This window comes from Schistocerca piceifrons, chromosome 7, assembly GCF_021461385.2.
Source record: "Schistocerca piceifrons isolate TAMUIC-IGC-003096 chromosome 7, iqSchPice1.1, whole genome shotgun sequence".
In the NCBI taxonomy this organism is placed as follows: Eukaryota; Metazoa; Arthropoda; class Insecta; order Orthoptera; family Acrididae; genus Schistocerca; species Schistocerca piceifrons.
This window is the reverse complement of record NC_060144.1, coordinates 118,772,604-118,793,876: the sequence shown is the minus strand read 5'-3', so window position 1 is coordinate 118,793,876 and position 21,273 is coordinate 118,772,604. Positions and strand designations below refer to the sequence as shown.

Below are 21,273 nucleotides of genomic sequence, written 5' to 3'. Positions count from 1 at the left end.
GTAATGCTTCATTCCCTTGTTCTGTTTCCCTTGGTGGAAAGTATTTTATATAACACAGTTTGATTTAAGAGGGACATATTAAAGTAAATAAATCTTAACATTGATATTTTTTCTCTTCCAACCTACTGTGGCACTAAGTTTTTGTTCATGGTGTGTGGGTGTGTTTTGTGTGTGAAAGAAGAGTTTGGATTCCATAGAAGTATAGAAACATGTGAGGAAGTACTGACCCTATGACTTACCTTAAAAGCTAGGCAAACCTACATTTATAGTATTTGTAGATTTAAAAAAAGCTTTTGACAGGGTTGACTGGAATACTCTTTTAATTTGTGAAGGTGGCAGGGGTAAAATAGAGCGAATGAAAGGCTATTTATAATTTTTACAGCAACCAGAAGGCAGTTAATGAGTCAAGGGGTATGGAAGGGAAGTAATGGTTGAGAAGGAAGTGAGACAGGCTTGTAGCCTGTCCCCAATGTTATTCAATCTGTACAATAAACAAGCAGTAAAGAAAACCAAAGAAAATTTTTTAGTAGGAATTAAAATCCAGGGAGAAGAAACAAAAACCTTGAGGTTTGCTGATGGCATTGTAATTCCATCGTAGACGGCAATGGACTCTGAAGAACAGTTGAATGGAATGGAATGGACAGTGTCTTGAAAGGAGGCTATAAGATTAATATCAACAAAAGCAAAACAAGGATAATGGAATGTAGTCAATTTAAATCAGGCGATGCTGTGGGAATTAGATTAGGAAACGACACTTATAGTACTAGATGAGTTTTGCTATTTGGGCAGCAAAATAACTTAGGATGGTCAAAGTAGTGAGGATATAAAATGTAGACTAGCGATAGCAAGGAAAGCATTTCAGAAGATGAGAAATTTGTTAACATTGAGTATAGACCTAAGTGTCAGGAAGTCTTTTCTGGAAGTATTTGTATGGAATTTAGCCATGTATGGATGTGAAATATTGATGATAAACAGTTTAGACAATAAGAGAATAGAAGCTTTGAAAACGTGGTCTAAGAAGAATGCTGAAGATTAGATGAGTGGATCATATAACTAATGAGGAGGAATTGAATAGAATTGGGGAGAAGAGGAATTTGTGGCACAACTTGGCTAGAAGAAGGGATCTGTTGGTAGGACACGCTCTGAGGCATCAAGGGATGGGAGGGAAGTGTGGAGGGTAAAAATTGTAGAGAGAGATGAATACACTAAGCAGATTCATAAGGCTGTAGGTTGCAGTAGTTTCTCAAAGATGAAGAGGCTTACACAGGACAGAGTAGCATGGAGAGCTGCATCAAACCAGTCTTTGGACTGAAGACAGTGACAACAACAATAACATTTTAAGAAATGTTGATACATATTAGGTAATTTATTATTATTGAAGATCTCTCTAGGTGACAATGCTCAAATGCCACGACATTTCAAAGAGTGTTGTACTCACCATCTTCTGGCAAAGATATTTTCCTTTGGCCTGTTTTGACACATTTTTTATAGAGGGTCCGCATAATAATTCTAACCTTTTTACCTTAAGTATTAAAAATTACACTCTCTCTCTTTCTCAAAAAATACTGAAAACCAGGAATATAGCACCAGGACAAAAAAAAAAAAAAAAAAAAAACCCTCCGGAAAGAGTTGAAGTGCTTGACATTAGTTTAGAAAGTAGTCATATACTTGGATACACGTCCATTCAGCAAAATGCCTGATCACATTAAAGTGATGTTGATATTGTTGGGGAGTATGAGTGAATAAGATAACTTTGTTGGGCAGCTTCTTGTGCGCCACTGAAGAGTATCTCCATCAAAAATAAAATTTTATATATTAGGTTTGTTAAAAATTCCAGTTAGCATTCTAATACAATTCATTGTGTCAGCCACATTCACATCCTGTGTCCAAAGATTTTATGCCAGATAACTTAACTCATTGTTGTATTTCTTATCTAAATGTTTTGATTAGATCAATAGTTGCATTCTGACTGTAGGCCAAGATCAATAGGGAGTCTGCTGATCATATCCTACTTTGTTAGTTAGTTACACTGTGTGATTGCTTGTTGCTACTATCAGTACTGAAAATTAATTTTCGCAGTGGGAAGTTGGAGCACCCTGTAGAGCAATTTTCTCGGAGGATGGGTGTGAATACGAAGCCATTATACAATCTGTAGACCAGAAGAAAGGAAAATGTGTTGTGAAGTACATAGGTAAATATAAACATTTTGCATTCTTATTGGGAAATGTTTTGTATTAATAATAAGAGTAACTGCTATATTGCAGGAATGTTTGAAGTGCATTACATTAGATAAAGCACCAGAAATGAGTTGGGAATTGTAGTCAGTAGATATGGAGGAAAGTCCATACTTGTTGAAAGAAATTTGTTGCAAGTGATGAGTATGAATGCTGTACAGGTTGTATATGAGCAATGTGTGTGGTGAAAGATGACTGTTCTTGACTTTTAGAACAAGGGCTTTCTTGTTCAGCAGGAAATACAGCTGCCGAAGGTGGGTGTTAAAAGATGTAGCAATATCTGATGGAAGGTTGCCAAGTATCGATAGCGTTTTGAAGTTTTGTGTAAATGAAGTTCATACTGGGTTTTTAATATCTTAGAAATCTATTATAGCAAAAAATCAGATGCAGTTGAAGAGTGATTTACTATCATGATTCCAGCTTAGTTTTTAGTATTGTGTATTTCTAAAAATACGAAATGCCCTGCTGCTACGAGAAAATCACATAAGAGTTAACATAAGTCACTATTGAGTGATTCTGGCCTGTTAATGAAAATTGTCAAGTTTAATTGTAACTTCGAGGATTTATTTTCAGTAGTGTCCTCCCGCATCCTTCCTCCCATTCACACAGTCCTGTTCTGTAGTTTTTTTAAGTTTGTTGTGTACAGGCTTGCAAATAATATAACTTTACTGTGTGTGACCCACCTTCCCGGGAAATATAGCTTTTAATTTTTTCCAGCATTACTCTGTTCTTTCAGTGAATTAATTATGCTTCTCAAATGTAATTTCTTAGGCTACGATAATGAAGAAGTAGTTTCAGTGGCAGCTTTACAGCCATCACAAGGTTCCATTGCAAGGCAGTACCAAATACAGCAAGCACTGGAAAATGTAGAGGTGATATTTCAGTTTTTATTAATATAAAATACTAATCTTGCTGAGTAACATGCTCAAAAGAATGTATTTGTTCATTTAGTAAAGCACTGCATAAAAATCAAATATAATTTAATAACCAACATTTTCAGTCGGATAATATTATTGGAAGTGAAGAAGATGGAGAACATCATATTGATTCATTTGAAGATGCGTCATCAAATGGGGCCTCCTGGATTGGACAGTCTGAATTTTACAACAGCAGGCAAGGACCATTTCTGCATCCTCAGGTACTGCTGTTAGCTACTTCCAATGAAAAATATAGCAACAAATTATGTGAGAGAATTTCTAGGTTGTTCTTGCCTTCAGGAGATGAAATATGTAGTCCTGCCGATAAGACTTACATTGAAACAACACACAATTGAGCTTTCTGAAGTAATAGTTCCTTCGTTGCAGAGAAGAAAGGGATACTCTATCTGATCTAGATACTGCTGTGTAATGTTGCTGTGTGTTGAGACAGACCTGCTAGTATGAAAGAAGGCTGGGAGTATTGTATTGTTGAGAAGCAGAAACAGCCCCCTCCCAGGGGGCTTGCTGATCTCTGGTGGGTTTGTGCTTGGCTACCACGGGTCCCAGCCTTTGCAGCATTTTTTTCCCTTCCATGCTACATGTCTATCCTCTAGGTTTCTTTTTTCCCCTTCATTGTGAAATATGTCATGGATGTTTTGGAAATGTGTTCTGCATATTCAGTCAGAAATGTCTCTTTGCTGTTTTCTTTTTTCTTTTTTTCCCCTTCTCCTATCCTTTGTCTGCTTTGGCATCTGAGGTTCCTCTTTTTCTTCTTTTTCCATGTGCACTCCCGAAGGCCAGTCCACGCATCTGACGTATAGCAGGTGACTGGGTATCACACAATTCCCAGCCCTGGGTTGACAGGTAGGGTTCGCACGTACCCCCTGGTACAGCCCAGGCCCAGTGAGGGGTGATTGCCTGAGCTGCTACCTTCCCAAATTGTCAACTGGTCCCTCTGTCAGGTGTTCGGGAGGAGTGACCAATCACCTAATGTGGGTGCAACCTCTTCTGACCGGTATCCCCAGTTGGAAGGAGCAAATCATCAGAGACGCTGGCAATCTTGGGGATTTTCTTGCAATGAGCGAATAGTCTTTTTCCCAGTCAGTGCCTGCCAAACATAAACAGGTGGTGGCTAAAGATTCAAAGACCCTCCCAGCTGCACCCAAGTTCTTCATGGTTCCATGTACTGAAGATGGTCTTTTGCCACAATACATCCCTTGTTGATGTAACTGCTGACACTGCGAAATCCTGCTGTGGTTTATGCAATGGCACTTTGCTTTTGGAGACTACTACTGATTCTCAAGCACAACTGCTTGCAGCTTCGCTCCTCCATGGCTATCCTGTTGGTGTCAAGGCACATCAAACACTGAATTGTTCGCTTGGTTTTATTTACAACTAGTCTGTTTGATGGTCTGACAGAGACAGAAATCAGAAATGTACCTTTCTGATCAGGGTGTCATTGCAGTATATCGGGTGTTAAAAAAGGTAGACACATCCTTAGTGCCCACACACGCTCTTTCTCTCAAGTTTGATAGAATGGTGCTTCTGTCAAAGGTCATAGCAGGCTATGAAGTTATCACAGTCCGACCGTACATTCCAAACCCTATGTGCTGCTACTAGTGTCATCATTACAACCACCCTGTGGACACTTGGCCAAATGTGTAACCCATGTTAGGGGTGCTTGTAAGGGCAATTGTCAGTCTCCTCCTCCCTGCCGTATCAACTGCAATTTCAGCCACGCTGCCTCCTTTTGTGATTGTCTTATGTATCTCGATGAGCAGGCTGTCCAGGAGATCCGGGTGAAGCAAAAAGTATGTTACCCTGTCACTCACAAATTATTGGCTAGTCACAAATGCTGCGTTTACCTATCTGCCACTTGCAGTACTGTTCTTGCTACATCTTGTTCCATGAAGGACATGGCCACACAGACACACAACCTCAGATTTGGCACCGCAGTTGTGAAATTCCCCAGTGTCATTGTAACATCCCCGTCTCCTTCTCCAGCTGTGCAAAAAGCCACCAGACTTTTGCATCATGGGGCCAAGTCACCCGCTACACAACTGGGAGGCTGGAAAGGACAGAAGAAATACTCCTGTGAAGACTTTCTACATCCCTCCAGCCAACAAACATCTGAATCGTCATCTGCCAACTACAAATATTCAAGAAATTAAACAGAGGCAAACGATCTTCTCCTTCGCCAATTCGGAGATCCCCTTCGATGGTGTCGCCAAATTGATACCCTCACCCAGCCATCCTCCATGTTGCTTGTGCGCACCATCAACCGTTTTTCTGCCCTGGACTCCGCAGGCTGACAGAAGGAGAATTCTGATGCTTCTATAGACCTCGTAGAGTAGGATCTTCCTGCCTCTGTGCCCGGTAGCAGCGATTCTTCGAAGGCTGGAACTCAGCAGCCACTGAGGTGACACCCCTTCAGTTTTCCTCGTCACGAGTCTCCTCCAATGGAACATTTGCGATCTTTAATCCAATAAAGAGGATTTATAGCACGCTCTTAGAATAAAGCATGCAATTGTTCTCTGCCTTCAGGAAACAAAATTGCATCATCATCGTTTTGAGTGCTCTCATTTCTTCCTGATCCGTTTTGATCTCCCCCCCCAAGGTCGGCATTCCATCTCTTGGGGGAGTCATGCTGCTCATATGTGGTGATGTTCATAGTCAACAAATCTGACTACCCACCTTCAAACTGTTGCAGTTCGCCTTTTCCTTCCTCACTTGACCTTCTCCATTTGTATTATTTACATCCCTATGTCATTCGATATCACCAGGGCAGACTTCCTCCAGCTTAATGGGCAGCTATCTCACCCCTTTCTGCTGTTTGGTGACTAATTTGCACCATCTCCATTGGGGTTCTCCCAGAAAAGGTGCAAAGGATGCCCTCTTGGCTGACCTCAATCAACTTAACCTTTCTGCCTTAACACACGAGCACCCCCTTGACTCCATATTCCTATCCTTCTGCACTGCCCAGCTTGCCTATAATCTTGAATGGTCCGATCTCACTGACATATACACAAGTGACCATTCCGATAGGCTATCTGTTTGCTGACTCCTACCCCACCTCCTTGGACACCCAAATGGTAGCTTACTAAGGCTGACTGGAGGCGTTACTCCTCCCTGGTGACCTTAGACAAACATCATTTTCCCAGTTGTGAAGACCAGGTGGAATATCTTACAAATGTTATCCTTACCACTGCAGGACATACCATTCCTCCCCCTTTATCTTTACCATGCAGTGCTCCGGTAGCTTGGTGGACTGAGGTGTTCCGCAACATAATTTGCGCATGGAGACGTGCTCTCCGCATTTTTAACCATCACCTTATGATGACAAACTGCATTCATTATAAACAGTTGTGTGCACAGTGTCATTGTGTTGTTCAGGATAGCAAAAAAGCTAGCTGGATTTCATTCACTAGTTCTGTTAACAATTCCACCCCCTCTTCCATCATGTGGGCCAATCTCAAACAGTTTTCTCGGATCAAGATCCATTCCCCAATTTCCGGCCTGACAGTAGCAGACGATGTCATCATGGACCCTGGTGCTACCTCCAACACCTTGGGTCACCATTTTGCAGACATTTTGAGCTGCTCCCACTGTCACCCTGCCTTCCTCCATCGAAAACGAACAGAGGCAGCTCGGGCGATACCTTTCTCAGAATCGTGTGTACTACAATGCTGCTTTTACTATGAGGGAGCTAGATCATGCTCTCACTTCATCCTGATTCTTCACCCCAGGACTAGACATTGTTAACATTCAGATGTTGCAGCACGTTGCTTTGGTGGGCAAGCCGTTTTACTTCATCCATACAACCACATCTGGGCAGAAGGCACATTTCCCAGACATTGCTGTGAACCCACTGCAATTCCTGTACCTAACCCTGGTAAGAAAAAACACCTCCCTTCTAGCTGCCGGCCCAAATCTCACCAGCTGTGTTTGCAAGGTAATGGAACGTATGATTCATGCACGGCTGGTATGGTGGCTAGAGCCTTGCGATTTACTAACCATTGCACAGTGTGACTTTTGAGCACACTTCTCTGCAGTTGACCATCTTGTCGCTTTATCCACTCATGTCATGAATTGTTTTCTGCAGAAATCCCAGTGTGTGGCTGTGTTTTTTAAGTTGGGGAAAACCTGAGACACTTGGTGGAAGACAGGTATCCTCCATACACTCTACATGTGTGGCTTCCATGGCTGCCTGCCCTGTTTCTTTCAGGAATTTTTAAAAGACAGAGTTTTCGAGGTATGTGTGGGTTCTGCCTAGTTGGTCACCTTTATCCATGAAAATGGTGTGTCTAAGGGTTCCGTCTTGAACATCGTTCTCTTTGCTGTCACCATTAACCCTATAATAGCCTGTCACCTGCCGGGCATTTCGGCTCTCTTTGTGTTGATGATTTTGCCATCTACTGCAGTTCTCCATGGATCTGTCTCACTGAGTGGTGTCTACAGCATTGTCTTGATTGTCTTTACTCATGGAGCATAAACAATGGCTTTTGTTTTTCCACTGACAAAACCATTTGTATTAATTTCTGGCAGTGCAATTGGTTTCTTTCACCGTCTCTACATCTTGGGCCTGTTGCTCTTTCGTTTATTGAAACTATGAAATTACTGGGTCTCGTGCTCGACAGGAAACTTTCATGGTGCTCCCACACGTCTTGTCTGGCAGCCCGCTGTCTGCGACCCCTCAGTTTCTTACATGTCATCAATCGTAGTTCCTGGGGTGCAGATCAAACCACCCTCCACTGTTTGTGCCGGTCTCTTGTCCATTTGAAACTAGACTACGGGTGCTTCGTTTATGCATCAGCACACCTGTCCCTCTTTTGCCATCTCAATACTATCCACCAGCGTGGCATCAGAGTGGCCGCTGATACCTTTTACACTAGCCCAGTTGAGAGTCTGTTTGCAGAAGCTGCCGAACTACTGCTGTCCTACCGCCGTGACTTTCTACTCGGCAAATGTGCATGCTGTCTTGCGTGGCTGCCCATCCTATGCCACCTCCTTTGATGACTCGCTTGATTGCACATGTTGACCTTGGCCTTCATTCACTTCCTAAGGACACTACTCCTGCTTTGCTCTATCACCATCAATTTCATGATTTTTGCATGGAACTTCACAACAGTACCTTTGTGTACACTGATGGCTCTTGGACTGGCCTTGGTGTTGGGTGTGCCTTCATCATTGGCACTAACGTTTTTTGGTATCTACTTCTGGAACACTGCTCAGAATTTACAGCAGAGCTCTTCGCTTGTATCAGGTCATGCGGTACATCCGGCGGCACAAGCTTTTCAATTGCGTCATCTGCTCAGATCTCTCAGTGCCCTTCAAAGCCTCTGTGGGCTGTGCGCCATCCATCTCCTAGTGCAACAAGTCCAGGAAAGCTGTCATTTACTCACTCTTGATCAAGCCACTGTGATGCTTATGTGGGTTCCTGGTCATGTCAGTCTGACAGGAAATGAGGCCCCTGATGCTGCTCCCAAGGCTGCAGGCCTCATACTTCAGCCCACTAGTTGATACAGTCCCTCTGATGGTCTCTTTGTTGCCGTCTGTCACCAGGTGGTGTCACTTTGGCATCACCAATGGTCCTCCCTTCATGGGAACTATCTCCAGGCTATTAAGCCTCTCCCAGCATCTTGGACGCCCTCCTCTCGGCCCTCTCGGCCCCTCTCGTCATGAGATCATTTTAACTAGGTTGTGTATAGGCACTGTCTTTTCAGCCATCACCATTTAAGTAGTGCTCCCCCATCATTTTGTGCACATTGTGCCCAACTTTTGACTGTCTGCCATTTGCTGTTGGAATGTCCTTTTTCTAAGTGCTTATGTTCTCGTTTGTGTTTGCCATCTGAATTGTCCGCTATTTTAGCATATGATGCGCGACCTATCAGCCGCATTTTACTTTTTATCTATTGTAGCAATATGTTGAACATTTAATCTTTAATTCAGGACTTCTGTTTCTCTATGGCATATTTTATGGTCCTTTCTCCTAGTCCCTTTTTTTTAGGTGTCTTTCCTTCTATCAGTTGGGATTGACGTGTAGTCATTTTTAACCTTTTTTTTCTCTCCATGTTCTACGGGTCTGACTTGGTCCTTCAAACGTGGACTAATCATTGAGGGTCACGTGAGTAACAAATCCATCAGGGACATCCCAACCCCACTAAAACTGCTCAAATTGACTGTGGGTAATGTGATGGTGAAGTGGAAGCGTGTAGGACAACCATAACTAAACGGAGACCAAGCAGGTCTTACGTACTGACTGACAGGGACCAATAAACACTGCGGGGGGTGGTTGTAAAAAAAAAATTGCCTTAAATGAGTGGAAAGAATTTCTCTTCAGTTCGAAAGTGCTACCAGAAATCCGGCTAGCACAATAATTGTATGTAGAGAGTTAAATGAATGGGGTTCAATGCTGAATAGCTCCTCATGAGCCATATATTTCTGTAGTCAGTGCTAAGTGATGCCAGTGGAGGGCGCATGACTGGGAAAAAGTGATTTGGAATGATGAATCACACTTTACCCCATGGAAATCTGATAGGATTAGGGTTTGGCAAATGCCTGGAGAATGGCATTGCCATTACGTGTAGTGCCAGCAGTGAAGTAAGGTAAAGGTGGGGTGGTGTGAGGGTGTTTAGTCACTAGATTGTGGTCCTACAGCTAAGAGGATATGAAAACGTTTTGCAATATTGTGAGTGTGTACAGTAGAGTAATAGTTCAGTCAATGATCATATCAGCATGGCAATGCACTGTGCCATGAAGCAGTGGTTTGTGGCCAGTAACGTTCTTGAAATGAACTGGTCTGCCTAGAATCCTTACTGGAACCAAATGGTATGCCTCTAGGATTTTACAATGTCAAATTTGCTCCATACCCCACCATCCAACACCACTATCTTTTCTGGTTTTGCCTTGTAAGGAAGAATGGGCCATCCTTCCTCCACAGCCATTGACACCCCACTGAAAGTGTTCTCAACACAGTTCATTATAATACATTGATATCCGCTAATAGGTGTATGGATACTTTTCATCTGAGGTTGTACATTAGAATATGTGAAAAAGGGCAGAGCAGGTCACTCTGGCCCCAGGATGAAGGTGAACAAAAATTTTATATTTGTCTGTTGGCAGAACTACACATTTTGCTTCCTGAAGATAACCAGTAATTACACCTCATAATTTCAGTTAACTAGATTGAATTTTCATGTTATGCAAAGTATCACAGTATCTCTTATATTGAGAATTGTTTCTTTTGCATTTATTTAAAGTTCATGAAGAAACTTCCTGACAGATTAAAACTGTGTAACAGGCTGAGACTTGAACATGGGACCTTTACATTTCACGGGCACTTCAGAGCTATCAAAGCACAATTCACAACCTGCCCTCACTGCTTGACTTTTGCCAATACCTTCTCTTCAGTGTTATTAAGTCCTCTTGTATACTTTGCAACAGAGCACTTTCCTGCAAAAGACGAAGCTCCCAGGTTTGAGTCCCAGTCCAGGAAAGGGTTTTAATATGCTGGGAATTTTTAAATTGGTGCACAATCCACTACAGAGCAAAAATTATGAGCAACATTCAATAATTAGAGGCAGAACAAGGTGGAAATTAAACAGATTGTAGAAGGAATTTTGTACGTCCATGACTTTAGGTTGGCATCACCAATATGAGCTGAGAACAGCTGATGAATAAAAATTGTTTTGCAGAATTATGAAAATTTAGTGAACCATCAAAACTTTTATAAATAGGCAGAACGGAAAAAAAGGTTGACTAGCAATACTCTGGCCAGCCATTTGGTGTTAACTCCTTTCTTTAATTCCAAAAGTATCAACCAACATTAAGATCTTAAGTGTGGTCATTTGCCAGTAACAAACAAACTTAGAGACAGTACTATTTTAAGTTTTGTTTCAAACGGCAATTGACATTGCTGAATTACACATGAGCTAAGTAATGTTGGCTGCTTACCTTAGGGGGAAGGGGGGGGGGGGCTAATTATTGCTGCCACTGCTTAATTAGAGAATGAGAGCAAGATTAAGAGTTTGTATTCCAGTACCTACATCTAATATTCATGTGCGATTCATTCCGATCTGCTGCTGCAGCAAAATTTTGACATGGAAGTGACACAAATACATGAATTTGATTTACAGAGATGGTCGTCTTCAAATGTGGTAGATATGAAATTGAATTAAGGCTGTTGGAATACAATGCAATGAGAAGAAGAGAAATGGCACTAAAAACATTTGCTAAATATCTATGATCATGTCTCATATTGCATAATGCATCTAAATTTAAGTAAAATTAGTGTTATTTATCAACCAACCATTCACATAGACAACACAGTAACTCTGTCAGACAATTACAATGTCATAACTTTGGGACAGCTGAGGGTGGCAGCAATCTGAACCTGAGAACAGATGACATGAAGTGTTCGGAATAGTGTCGAGGTTTAACAATCAGTACATAGTGACCAGTGGCAACTTACCACATGTCCTTACTATAGCTAGCCTGTTGAGAGCTAATCTCATACTAACTTATGTACATTATCAATAATTAATAATAAGATTAGTACGTATGTGGTCTGAGGTGCCACCCCACAATGCCAGTATTCGCTATTGAGCAGAAACATTTGATGACCATAGAGCTAACATGTCCGTAAAGCATATGGGATGCCAACCTCAGTGAGAAAAGTTGTGCTGACTATATCTTGGGGATGCCCAAAGTGTTGCCTTTTGTGTTGGAAGGTCAGTGTACAATAAACAGTGTCTACTACTGACATGCTGATGAGTAAATTAAAGCTAGCAATAAGAGAAAACCATCAGTTTTTAAAGGCCTAATTATGCGACACAACTATGCTTGCCCTCTTATTGCACATCTGACCCAAGAGGCCATTGAAAAAACAGGTTAGGAGATACCACCTAGTTCTCCCTAAGCTTTGGCTCCCTTGGGTCTTCATTTGTTTGATTCACTCGAGGAGGCATTATACAGAAAAAAGTTCAGCAACAATAAGGTGGTCAAAGAATTTGTGGCAATGTGGCTCCAACAACATGAGACTTCTTTGCATCAATGAAGTGAAAATTAAAACACCTGCTGCTATCTTATTTGCATTTAATTTATTTACGCACCCTATTTTGCAGTTCCATCACACCATCTTCAGGCCCCTTGACAAATATAAATTTGGAGGAATCTAGTGTGCAGTCATAGGAGGAGCCATTGTTAAATAACTGTTGTCCACAGATCTCTTCTTTAAATGACACTATCCCTGTATTTATCAACTGCCCCCCCCCCCCCCCCCCCAATAATTTAAGAAAATTATTTATCTTCCTTGTGTGACCATAGTTACCTTTCAAAATACATTCAGTAATTAGTTAAAACAAATAATTATTATGGTAGTAAGCAGGTTAACTGAAAAAAAGTGAATCATGATAGTGTTACGGTGCTGCGAGCACACTTAAAATTTGTCCCGTTGCTCGAACCTTTGGGTAAAGTCCGGCGCCGGCGGGCCAGCACTGCGGCTGCAGCGACATCAAATGAACTGGAGCAGAAGCACCTGGAAAGCTTCGCTATATAAAGCCCACCCTGCTGTCGCAGTCATTGAGTGTGGAAGGTTTTGTTCAGTGCATACTGCAGACGTGTTTAGTGTTCCGACTTCAGTGTCTATTTTATATGACTATTTTATTCGTTTACTTTAGTCTCTTAGTGTATTGTGAATTAAGTTTGCAATGGATAAATTTGTTACCAAAAAAGCGCGCTTGGAAGTTGATGATACTGCAAGTCAACCTCCAACAATTATTGTCGTAAATTGCTTCATTGTCTTCAGGCAAGAATCATTCACAGCCAAAACCTGGACAATCTGGTAAGGGAAGATCATTTCAGAAGTCTTGGTGGATCAAATATTCATGGCTAGAATATGAAACATCTACCAAAGAAGTTTTTTGCAATACCTTCAGAGGCACATGCTAAAAATCTATTACAATTTTCTTCCAAAAAAGATGATGCATTTACTTCCATAAGATTTTCTAACTGGAAAAAGGCTTTGGAAAAATTCCATCTTCATGAAAATAAGTTTACCCATAAAGAAGGTGTTCTGAAACTAAATTGTGTCGCTAACCGAAGCGTGGCCTCCCAATTGAATGAACAGTTAGTGATATGAAGAACAGCCATTTAGCTCTTGAGACAATTTATACTACCGTGCTATTTCTATGCTGACAAGGACTAGCAATTAGATGGCACGAAGATGTAAACTCAGTTTTTTTTTTTTTTCAGTTGTTGGAAGTCCAGAAGAATGACATACCTGATTTCAAAGATTGGTTAGGGTGTTCTGGGTATGAGGGGATGTCCCACAATATTCAAAATGAGATCATTGATCTACTAGGAAAGTCTGTGTTGAGAAAGGTATTGGCTTCAGTCAAGAAGACTGAACATTTTTCTATTATGATTGACGAAACAAGTGATTCTTAGATTCACGAACAAGTATCATTTTGTATTAGTACTGTTGATGATTCCCAAATCATCAACAAAGACTTTATTGGCTTATACGAGATCCCCAACACTGAATCACAAACTCTGTTTAGTATTTTAAAAGAAGTTTTTCCCCATCTTGATTTGTCAATGGATTACTTAAGCAGACGGTGCCACGATGGTGCCTCGAATATGAGAGGTAGCTCGAAAGGACTATAAAAGTTTATTTTGGATATACAACCAAAAGCAAGTTATGTGCACTGCGCTACTCACGGTTTAGACCTGGCAGTTGTAGACAGTCTCTGCCATCTTATGTCTATGAGGGATATTATGGCTTTAGTCCAGGGCTCAATAAACACCATAAGGGAATCCAACAAAAAGATGGGACTTTTCAGAAGCAAACGCTGTGAGAGTGCCAACGACCAGGTTGTCTATGAACCCTTTGCCCAACTCGATGGACTATGCGAGCTTCTAGTATCTTGAGAATATTGAAAAACTTTGATGAACTACTAGAGTTTTCTGAAACGTTTTCTGCAGAGGACAAAACAGAGGCAGGTTCAAATGTGCAGGCTACGTTGAGTCGGTGTTCCAATTTAAGACTTCTTTTTATGTCTTTATTGCCATGCAATGAACCCAGTAGAGGATGTGAATGAAAAAATTCAATGCCCTCATGTAAGTGTTGCTGATCTGGAAAAAATATGAGGACTTAATTTGTATATTGATTTGAAGGCATGATAGTTTTGAACACTTTTGGGAATTGTGTTTAAAAGAACCACCTTCACAAATTGATGATCCTTCACTTTCTCGGAACCGAAGTATACCAAAGTAGAATAAAAACAATGAAGCCAGCTCACCACACACTTTCAAAACCCGAAAGGAATACTACAAAGATATTTAAATTGAAGTTTGTGAAATTGTGCAATTTTGCATTACTGAGCTGTTTGCTTCAACTGGACTCACACAGGTCATTGCAGTTTAACAAGAGTGCTTGCTTTTAGTAAACAGAGGTGAAAAAATTTGGAAAATCAAAGAGTTTTTCAAAAATGTCCTAGACAATGAGACACTGCGCGTACACTTGAATATGTAAGCCGATATCACTAATAAAAAACAACTGATTTAAAAAACACGCATGATTTAAGAAAGTACATTATGCATGAGCCTGCAGTTATGTGAAGTAGTGAAGTGCATTAGGCTTCTCCAAGTGGTTCCAATCACGACAGCAACAGCAGAATGGTCATTTAGTGCCCTTAGACGTCTGAATCATATCTCTGATCAACAATGGGACAGAAGCAATTGAACAACTTCGCTGTTCTTAATGCCCACAGAGATGTTTTGGATGAATTGGATATCCAACCAGTCATAAACTACTTCATACTCAGTAATCCAGTCAGACGGTTGACATTTGCACCTTTCTACAGACACTGTAGCCCTAATAATGGCATTTAGAGTAATATTAAAAATCTTTATAAAATGGTGAATTAAATACATACATACATAATGTTAAATTTTCAGTTTCGAAATATTAGTACTAGCTTAGTATTGTATTACCATATTACTATAAAAGTTATTTCCAAATACTTAAATATTTTTAGAGTGTAAGGCCCAGTTATAACCTGCTATTTACATACTTTTTGACTGAAAGTATTAAGCATACTGTATTAACTTTATTAACTGTATTAAAGCATTACCCTTGAGAAGATATTGTTTTTATTTAATGAACCCTGAGCCTTATTCAAAGTAAGGTTAAATTTGCTATTTCACCTATTAAAGTGCTATTACTGTTCACCTATTAACATGCTATTACTGTGCGACAGCAATATTTTATGTTTTATTCTTTTAATGATAGTTTAGGATTTATTTAAATATAATTTCAGTCTTTTCAGAGCTATATACTCACACCTCTGTATAGTCTATAAGCATGATTACTGCTGTAAATTAAATTTGCTTTTTACGAAAATACTGCACGTGTTTGTTTTTTCTTTTTTCAAAGCCAAAAAATGTCAGGCTTGTCGAGTTATTGAGAGTCCAGTTTTCGTTCTAATGTTGATCATATGACTCTAAAGTGCTTAAACTTTAAAACTCACTATTTTTCATCTAAAATTTCGAAAATTTCATGGGAAGACCCGCAGTATGCCCCCCCCCCCCCCAAATATTTTTTTTGTAAGCCAGTGCCCTTGTCATCAACCAAAAACTCTCATGACAACATTCAAACCAGACTGTTGTCTTCACCATCATTGGTTGATGAACGAAGGGATAGTGTCCTGTAGAGATCTATGGACGTTGCTTATTATTGGCTCCTGTTATGTGTGCACACGAAATTGGATTCCTGCTAATTTATGTTGGTCAAGATTGTGTAGTGGAACACCAAAATTAGTTGTGTAAATAAATTAAAGGCAAAAGAGAGAGATGCAAGTGTTTAAATTTTCATTTCATATTGAACAGCTGAAGTCCTAGTAACCATTTATTACAAGGATATTTATTGCAAGGATAGACGTATAAAGACTTTGTACATCAGGTTTAAGGTAACTCGTTCATTGGTGGGAAAAGTGTATTAATATTGGTGGGGATTATGTTGGGAAGTAGTAAGTCTCATTTTGTAAAAATATTTTTTTACATGAATTTGCCTCTTTAATTGTTGAATGTCTCTTGTAATTTTGGAAGTTTGTCGAAAGTTCTGCAACCCTTATTGTTCATTCCTGATTTGTTAAAAATGGTCCATATGTATGTATTCTCTCTCATCTCTGAAGCCTCAGTTCTCACTACTCCTTCCCCAAAACTGTTGACTTGTGAGATACACTAATACTAATTTCCCTTTTTTTTGCTAGCTGAGCTTACTACTGCTTTGAACAGCTCATAATGTTGACCTAAGGTATCAAAGATATGTACGATGTCACTACTTTTTATATATATATATATATATATATATATATATATATATATATATATATAAAAAAAACTCTCCAGCAGGGATACAACTTCCTCAAATCCTGCCCTGAAATGAGATCCATCCTTCATGAAATCCTCCTCCCCACTCCACCAAGAGTATCTTTCTGCCGTCCACCTAACCTTCGTAACCTCTTGGTTCATCCCTATGAAATCCCCAAACCACCTTCCCTACCCGCTGGCTCCTACCCTTGTAACTGCCCCCGGTGTAAAACCAGTCCCATGCACCCTCCCACCACCACCTACTCCAGTCCTGTAACCTGGAAGGTGTACACGATCAAAGGCAGAGCCACGTGTGAAAGCACCCACGTGATTTACCAACTGACCTGCCTACGCTGTGGGAATGACCAGCAACAAACTGTCCATTTGCATGAATGGACACAGGCAGACAGTGTTTGTTGGTAATGAGGATCACCCTGTGGCTAAACATGCCTTGGTGCACGGCCAGCACATCTTGGCACAGTGTTACACCGACGGGTTATCTGGATGCTTCCCACTAACACCAACCTGTGAGAACTCCGGAGATGGGAACTTGCCCTTCAGTATATCCTCTTTTCCAGTTACCCACCAGGCCTCAACCTCCGCTAATTTGAAGTTGCCGCCGCTCATACCTCACCTGTCATTCAACATCATCTTTGCCTCTGTACTTCCGCCTCAACTGACATCTCTGTCCAAACTCTTTGCCTTTACAAATGTCTGCTTGTGTCTGTATATGTGCGGTGGATATGTGTGCGTGTGCGAGTGTGTACCTGTCCTTTTTTCCCCCCTAAGGTAAGTCTTTCCGCTCCCGGGATTGGAATGACTCCTTACCCTCTCACTTAAAACCCACATCCTTTCGTCTTTCCCTCTCCTTCCCTCTTTCCTGATGAAGCAACTGTTGGTTGCGAAAGCTTGAATTTTGTGTGTATGTTTGTGTTTGTTTGTGTGTCTATCGACCTGCCAGCACTTTCGTTTGGTAAGTCACATCATCTTTGTTTTTAGATATATATGCTAATGTCTTTCAGGTTTTCTTCTAAACGTATATTTTACATGTTATCTTAAGTTTTATGTACAAATACACTACTTACTTTGTGGTAAATAAAACATTTTGCTCTCATTAAACAAGTTGTTAATGTGGAAACACAATGGAACACTTCCACTTTGGCCTTAAGGATGAAAGTGATTCAATTGAATACTGTAAGTGCTATAATATTTTCAATAGTAACATTAAACCAGAAATTTATATGTCCTTTTAGACAGTCTCCCTGACATTAAATGGACATATTCCACTGCTTTGTAAGTGCATACATACCATGATGAAATAATTCTTTTGGTCATCTGTGTAGCCAGTCAGGAACTGCATTTTTCACTCCTTCATCCCCCAAGGGGCCTACCATTCTGTGGTGAGTATGTAATAGGTTACCTCAGCGGCCCAGCTTTTGTAGCTCTGCTCCTATTTCTATGCTGCAAACCTACACTTAAACTTCCTCTTACCTCCTCTGACTTTGTTGGATGGTCCTTTTGGTGCAGACCCTGCCTGGACTTGTTTTAGTTTTGTTTTCTTGTTCCACTATCGGCACTATCTTTTCCCAATTTTACAGAAAACTGTTGTGCAGGGAAGGTTGCTCACTGTGGTGTATGCTCCACCTCTGCACATTTCCATGCTGGCACCCTTGCTTCCTGTTGTATTCCAAAATCTAGCACAGTAGCCAACCTGTTGGTGGGAGTGGTGGGAGGGGGGCTGTCGTCATCAAGCACCTGCACGGTGGTGGCTCCCTGACCATGCGGGGATCACACTGTTGGTACCTGCACTACATACTCTCCATGTACACCATGGAGTATGTGCCCATCATGACTGGGGCACAGGGACTTCCGGCAACGGCTTGCTGTCCAGGTAACCATTGCTGTGGCTGGGTGGCATCCATGGGGAGAGCCCCTGTACAGAGGGTGACATCATGGCAGATAGTTCACTCATGAAGCAACTTAAACTTTCTCCTGATGGTGGTCGCACAGACCCAGCAATCTCTTCACTTGGAATGACCTCGTATGATGCCACTAAGTACAATTCCAATGTGTCCCTCTCCCTGGCCACACCATGGGAGCAACACAGGACTAGACAACAAGGAGCAAAATCCCCCCCCCCCCCCCCCCCCCCCCCCCCGCATACTTGGTCTGTGCCAGGACCAACAGTGACACCTTTTTGGCCACAAAGCCTTTATTTTTTGTTGAACACGTTAAGGGCAGATACAGTGAAGTTACAGCCATATCTAAGATGAAGACAGTTATATCCTGCCCAGTCAAAAGTGCTGCTCTATTGTGAAAAGTTGGGTGAAATTCCCATGACTGTCATTTCCCCAAAGAATCTCAGTATGCTCCAAGGTGTCACCTTTCACTGTGATCTCCTTTTGCAATCTGTTGATGATCTTTGGGCCAACTTCGAGCAATGGGGTGTGCACTTCATCCATCATATCCATAGAGAACCAAATGAAAACAAATTGCTACCACAGCCTTTGACAGTGATACATTGCCTGAGAAGGTCAAGGTTGTGGTTCACAGGTGTGATTTGAAACCCTACGTTCCTCCTCCTATGAAGTGCTGCAGGCATCTGAAGTTCTGACATAAGTCTTCCCATTGCACTGCCACTCTTGTCTGGAGGGATTGTGAACATCCTCTACACGTGAATGTTCCTTGTGCTCCTCTCCACATCAGTGTAAACTGTGGCAAGCTCCATTCTCGCTGTTCACCAGATAGCTCCATTTTTAAGAGTGAAATGAAAATCCAAGATTATAATCCCTTGAGTAAGCTTACATATAAAGAGGCAAGGAGAAAACTATGCGCTTCCCAATCCCATACAAATGATAAAATCTTACAGTACAGCTGCAACGTCATTGCCTTCTGTCAATGGTGCTTCCCTCTGTTGCACCTCTTACAGTGAGCCCTGAGAGCCACCCACAAATACCTGCAACCCCCCCCCCCTCCCTTCCCCCCCTCTCCAGGTGATTGGAGCCCCTTCTGATGCTTCCACCGCACCCACTTCGGAAGCATTGGCCAGGGACACTGTTCTCCATCCTCCAGCTGGAGGTGCCTCAGCATCCTCCGGCTTCAGTGGGAAGAGGTCCCTCGGAACTCTTCCTTCCATAGTTCCTGCTGGTCCACAGTCACAGCAGCCAGTGGTTGAAGGAACCCCCAGACTGCGGGCTGTTGGACTTCTTGTCCTTACTATGTCCCTGATACCCATTCAGGGAAACATTCTCAGTCCTTGTACAGGGAGGAGGAGGAAAAGGATAAAAAAAAGTCCTCCCAAGACAAAGGAAAGTCTGGGGTCCCCCATGTCACCAGACTGTGCATGTACTCCTTCTGTGCCCAAGGTGGAGATCCCCGTGGCCCCTGAGGTACCAGATCACCCACGTGCAGTGGTTCCCTGACATCTCAAATCTCAACTGGCAACACCATATGAGCCTGCGTCATACCTGCTCCCCCCCCCCCTTTCCTGTCAGTCTGATCCTCCAGTGGAATTATGATGGGTTATTCCACCACCTGGCTGAGCTAGGACAGCCTTTCAGCATGTACAGTGCATTCTGTATTGCCATCCAGGAAACAGTCTCCAGCAACTGGGACCCCTGCCCTTTGTGGCTACCGAGGTAATTTTAATAATTGTACTGACTATGAGATGATATCAAACAGAGTTTGATATCATATACAGTGACCTCGTGCCTCTTGATGCGTCATTGGAGACTGTGGCTGTTAGGGTATGGGGACATCAGGTTTTTACCATCTGTAATGTTATCTCCCTTCTGATGATGCGGTGTCCTGTGATGTACTGTCTCCATTAATCTCCCAGCTCCCCCATCTTTCCTAGCCTTGGGTGACTTCAATGCCCATAACCTTTTGTGGGGTGGGACATTGATCACTGGCCGTGGTAAAGACATTGAAACATTACTGATGCAGTTCGATATTTACCTCTTGAACTCAGATGCCCCCGCACACTTCATTGTAGCACATAGAACTTATTCAGCCATTGATATTTTCTTTTGCAGTTCTGGTCTTCTACGATCTATCCACTGGAGGGTCCATGATGACATGTGGTAGTGACCACTTCTCGATCTTCCTGTCCCTCCCTCAGCACTGCTCCCCCGAACGCCCGTCCAGTTGGGTTCTCTGTAATGCTGTCTGGGATGGGTTCACCTCTTCTGTCATCCATCACAAGGCAATATTGGTGCGGCTTTTTAGCATACAATGGCAGCCAACCAAGCCTTCCCCTCTTTCTTGGGATCCTTCCCACCCCGTCCCCAGATTAGTCTGCCTTGATCTCCCCAAACAGAGGACCATTTAAGAGACCATGATCATGTGGCAGTCTTCCTTGCATGCTTCTCGCAGGGAATCTGCCGTCCTTTACAGATGGTGCATTGGCCACCCTTGGCTGGCCAATGACCACATCCTCAACCCCCCCCCCCCTTCTTCCCCCCGGTGGCTCACCACTCTTTGGTGGGTTAGTGCTTGGCTATCATGGGGCCCTAGCCAGCATTTTTTCCCCTTCCGTGAAGCATGTGTATCCCTTGGGGAACATGTGTTCGGTGTTATTGGGAATGTTCTGCATTGTCTGTTGCTGACGTAAAAACAGTCTCACCTTTGTTTTTTTTGTCCCCTTTTCCTTCCTTTGTTTCCCTTCTCTCATTTCTACGCTTTGGCATTTGAGGTTCCTCTTTTTCTTCTTCCTCCCTGTGCGCTCCTGAAGGCTGGCGCATGCGTCTGAA

At 42.0% G+C, this 21,273-nt stretch overlaps 1 protein-coding gene across 2 annotated transcripts in view; it reads left to right on the top strand.

The window, feature by feature from the left end:
- Positions 1-21,273, top strand: part of LOC124804808 (survival motor neuron protein) — a 128,686-nt gene that overhangs the window by 84,748 nt on the left and 22,665 nt on the right. For both annotated transcript variants that reach the window (XM_047265146.1, XM_047265145.1), the window contains exons 3-5: positions 2,080-2,191; positions 3,006-3,106; positions 3,235-3,372. In XM_047265146.1, the coding sequence (XP_047121102.1) occupies positions 2,080-2,191; positions 3,006-3,106; positions 3,235-3,372 (351 nt within the window). The remainder of the gene's footprint in view (positions 1-2,079; positions 2,192-3,005; positions 3,107-3,234; positions 3,373-21,273) is intronic.